This window comes from Berghia stephanieae, chromosome 14 (genome assembly GCF_034508935.2).
Source record: "Berghia stephanieae isolate SIO BIC M18660-M18661 chromosome 14, UCSD_Bste_1.3, whole genome shotgun sequence".
Lineage (NCBI taxonomy): Eukaryota > Metazoa > Mollusca > Gastropoda > Nudibranchia > Aeolidiidae > Berghia > Berghia stephanieae.
Genome location: NC_088373.1, coordinates 14842114 through 14845981, shown reverse-complemented (window position 1 = coordinate 14845981; position 3868 = coordinate 14842114). Strand labels below are relative to the sequence as shown.

General features: G+C 37.0%; 1 protein-coding gene across 4 annotated transcripts in view; it reads left to right on the top strand.

The window, feature by feature from the left end:
- The first annotated feature begins 3329 nt into the window (after nucleotides 1–3329).
- LOC144959634 (adhesion G-protein coupled receptor D1-like) overlaps nucleotides 3330–3868 on the top strand; it is a 15311-nt gene continuing 14772 nt past the window's right edge. For 3 of the 4 annotated variants that reach the window (XM_078892289.1, XM_078892288.1, XM_078892286.1), the window contains exon 1: nucleotides 3330–3703. In XM_078892289.1, the coding sequence (XP_078748415.1) occupies nucleotides 3701–3703 (3 nt within the window). In that variant the 5' untranslated portion in view covers nucleotides 3330–3700. The remainder of the gene's footprint in view (nucleotides 3704–3868) is intronic. The other variant, XM_078892287.1, reaches the window with a different exon arrangement.

Here is a 3868-nt window from a genome sequence, read left to right as displayed (position 1 = left end):
ACGGGTTGCTAGTTAACATTTATCTGCATCCGAGTATAGATAGTTCGAAGATGACGTCACTCAGGTCTTTGTTATTGTTTTTTGCCATCCGCGTTTATGATAAATGCTCACTGAACTGTATTAACCAGACTATAAACGTTCATGGATACACACAGTTTTGTGTGTTGGTTCGTTGTACTTCCGGATGGCAATGTTATGAGCTTCTTAGCCAAGCGCATACTATCTATAAAATAAAAACATATAGATAGAATGCGCTTGGCCAAGGAGTTCACAACATTGCCATCCGGAAGTATAACGGACCAACACACAAACTCTGAGTAACCATGAACTTTTATAGTCTGGTTAATACAGTTTAGTGAGAACAACTCACAAACGCGGATGGCAAAAACAATAACAAAGGCCTGAGTGACGTCAACTGCATACTATCCATTGAACGAAATTGACGTCACCCAGCTCTTTATTATTATTTTTAGACATTCATTTTAATGATTGGTTCTCACTAAATTATATCAATCATACTATAGATAGAACGAAGTTGACGTCACTCGGGTCTTTGCTATTGTTATTTTTTCCATCCGCGTTTATGAATAGTAATCACTAAATTGCATTAACCAGACTATAAACGTTTAAGGTTACACAGGGTTTTGTGTGTTGGTCCGTTATCCTTCCGGGTGGCAATATTGTGAGCTTCTTAGCCAAGCGCATACTATCTATAAATGTTTAAGGTTACAAATAGTTTGTGTGTTGGTTGGTTATATCCAGCTGGCGGATGCTGTGAGCATTTTACCTACACGCATTGCATCAATATAACACATGCCCTTAGCATTTTGATGGAGAAATCAACATTCGTCATATTATTATTTCTTTTAGTTCTAAGATTCAGTCATGTAATCAATGCAAGCATCGGTATAGCGCAATTCGATTATTTACAGGGAAACCACGAATGATGAATTATGTTAACTTTCAAAACAGAATGTTGGAGAAAAAGTGTTTGTTCAATGTCTTCTCCTAGTGGTGACATTTAAATTTGAGCGCTAAATCAGGTCCCTAATTAAATCACTAATAAACGAACTGAAAAACAACCCAAAGATCAATTTTTAAAGTTGAGCTTTTATATAGCGCAAAATCAACTAAGCGTGCTCAAAGAGCTTTACAAGGGGTCAACAGCAACATTTAAGACGGACATGACGCTTATTGGACAGATACAACTTTGTTAACGGTCAGGTACTCATTTTACACCTGAGTACGGTGAGAGAATGTAAGTAAAGATCCTTCTCCAAGGACTCAACTATGTGCCGGGCTCGAACCCAGGACCTTCCGATCCGGAAGCGAGTGTCATAGCACAAGACCACATAGTCGCTAGAAATCTGGTATTCAGCAATGAGTCGGAGCAAAGTTGCACAGAAAAAGCTGCAATCGCAGTAAATGGAGAAATCTAGCGGGGATTCCTTTCTGTATTGGAAGAACACAGCCTGGGTAACAGACTAGTTGGTAAACAGTGCTTGCTCATAACAGTTTTTTGTTTCCCTTTCGAAATTCAAAAATCCCAGCAGTTAGTAATACCATTGACATCGAAAATGTAGGCATTGAATGGACCGCGTGCACTTATTTGCAGGTCTGATAACCCATTTCCTTATGGGCTCATTGTTGTAATTGAAATCTCAAAAAATGACGCAAAATAATATCCATTACAACAATACAATGTTAAACTAGACCTATAAGTGGGTGGTTCGTATGCCAGACCTACAGATATGAACACCTCAAAATAGACATATAACTAGACAAAGCAAGGGTTTTTGGGGGGTTTTTTGTTTGTTTTTTGTCTGTTTATTTTTTTTGGGGGGGGGGGGGGTAAAACGAGGAAAATTATCAAGGGTGAAGAGAGAATGATATGCTATGTCAAAAGCATGCTGAAGGAGGGAGTCGACAGATGAACACAGAAGAAATAACAAGACAAAACAGAGCGAGAAAAGCCTTCAACAAACAGCCGATGATGAAACGGTTTTTATTGGCATTCTATGTATGCCTCTATGCCTAGATAGCTTTTCCACGCCAATCAACATTAGATTTTTGCCAGACCGCATAAAATCAAACAATTTAAGAGAAAGTAAATACTTCTCTCCAATTCGATTCAATAGTCTGATGTCACGCCGCCCGGCAACGGCTGCCATCTTGGTTCTAAACAAAGAAAATCATTCCTTTTTATTCTTCAAGCTGGTTAGAACTTTTCATATATCTTTTGATCAGAATGTGTAAAAGTCAAAACATAATCAAATTTATGTTATTTTTTCCTCTGGATACTCTTTTATGCTCACTGGAGAAATATTTCATACGGGCGTCCGCCATTGTTCCGATAGTTTAGAGCCAGTGTTACTAAGTTACATGCGTCATTAGGAAGGAAGTGACGTTACGACTATTGAAGCGTATTCTATATATGGCTTTGAGAATAATACAACGAACTAGTCTTTTTAAAAAATCAAATTTGCTTTAAATTGGTTGGCATAACACATATAACATATAAGTAACTTAGTAACTTTTTCTATTTTGAAATACTTCTCCGACGAGCATAAACGTGTATTCAGAGGATAAAAACATAATAAATCTGATCATATTTTGACTTTTAAACATTCTGATCACATGACATGTAAAAAAGGTTCAAGCCAGCATGAAGAATAAAAAGTACCGATTTTCTTTTTTGAGGACCAAGCTGCTGGTTGCTGGGCGGACGTGACATAAGACTATTGAATCCTATTATCTCAATGCCCCTTTTATTCTGCCAGCATGTGGATGTTTTAAGGTCTAGATATATTAGGTGGGACCTTGAACTCAGTAAAGCATGAGTCGAGTGAGGAAATGTGTCTAAAGTTGTATAGTCGAGTACGCAACCACCAGGAATGATTGTAAAGATTTCTATGACACATTCAGCGAATATTTTTTCCAACATAGTCAAGAAATGGTAATATTCTGTATCTTTGCCAGTTGCCCTTAGTTTTTTGGGGGGTTTTTTGTTTTGTTTCACAACAAGCATGATACAAACTATACATATGCGCTATAATTGCGTAACAGCGTATATTTCAATGACGTTAAAGCCTCGTATCTTTCTTTTCTTTTTCGTTGACAACGTGATTTTCTTTTTTGGAATTGCCACATCCCCGGCATCGTGCTTTAAGCCTATCAGAAAATCAACCAACCAACCAAAGGGGAATTAATTAAGAATCTCAACAAAGAACAGTAACTACTGATCCTTACACAATCGCATTAAGTCCCCTTTTGCCCGTTGTTGCGGTGCTATATTATGTATATATATGAATAAAAATCACGCTGATGCTGATGATGGTGTTATATCACAAGCAAGCCAAAGTAGATCACACACGCGCCTGGAATGAATAAATAGGATGATATAACGTGATGCTCTTATGATATACGACCCATTCTGCTGCCCGAGGACCACAAGGAAAAAGACTCTTACGAAAACAAAACTGAGTTCATCTCATTCTGCTATAGTGGCTGATTTTCAAACGGAGCAGGTGTTGCTACTGCATATTACAAGAACTATTGGCCACAAACACGAAAGAACGTTTATCAAATATTATTTTAAAGATTCAAATTATTAATAATTTCAGTATATTTGAACTCAAAAATATAAGTTGATTGAAAAGTGTGTTTTTTTTTTAATTTTTGGACTGCGTGAGCCATCAAAATGGTAAGTGAAAAATTATTCATGATAACAAACGTGCACATATTTATAGGTCTGATAGCCGAAAATATATTATGGGCTTGTTTTAACATTGTTGTAATGGACAATATTTTGCGTTGGTTTGAGTGCATTTTCAATACAACAATGAGCCCATAATTTGGGTTATCAGAC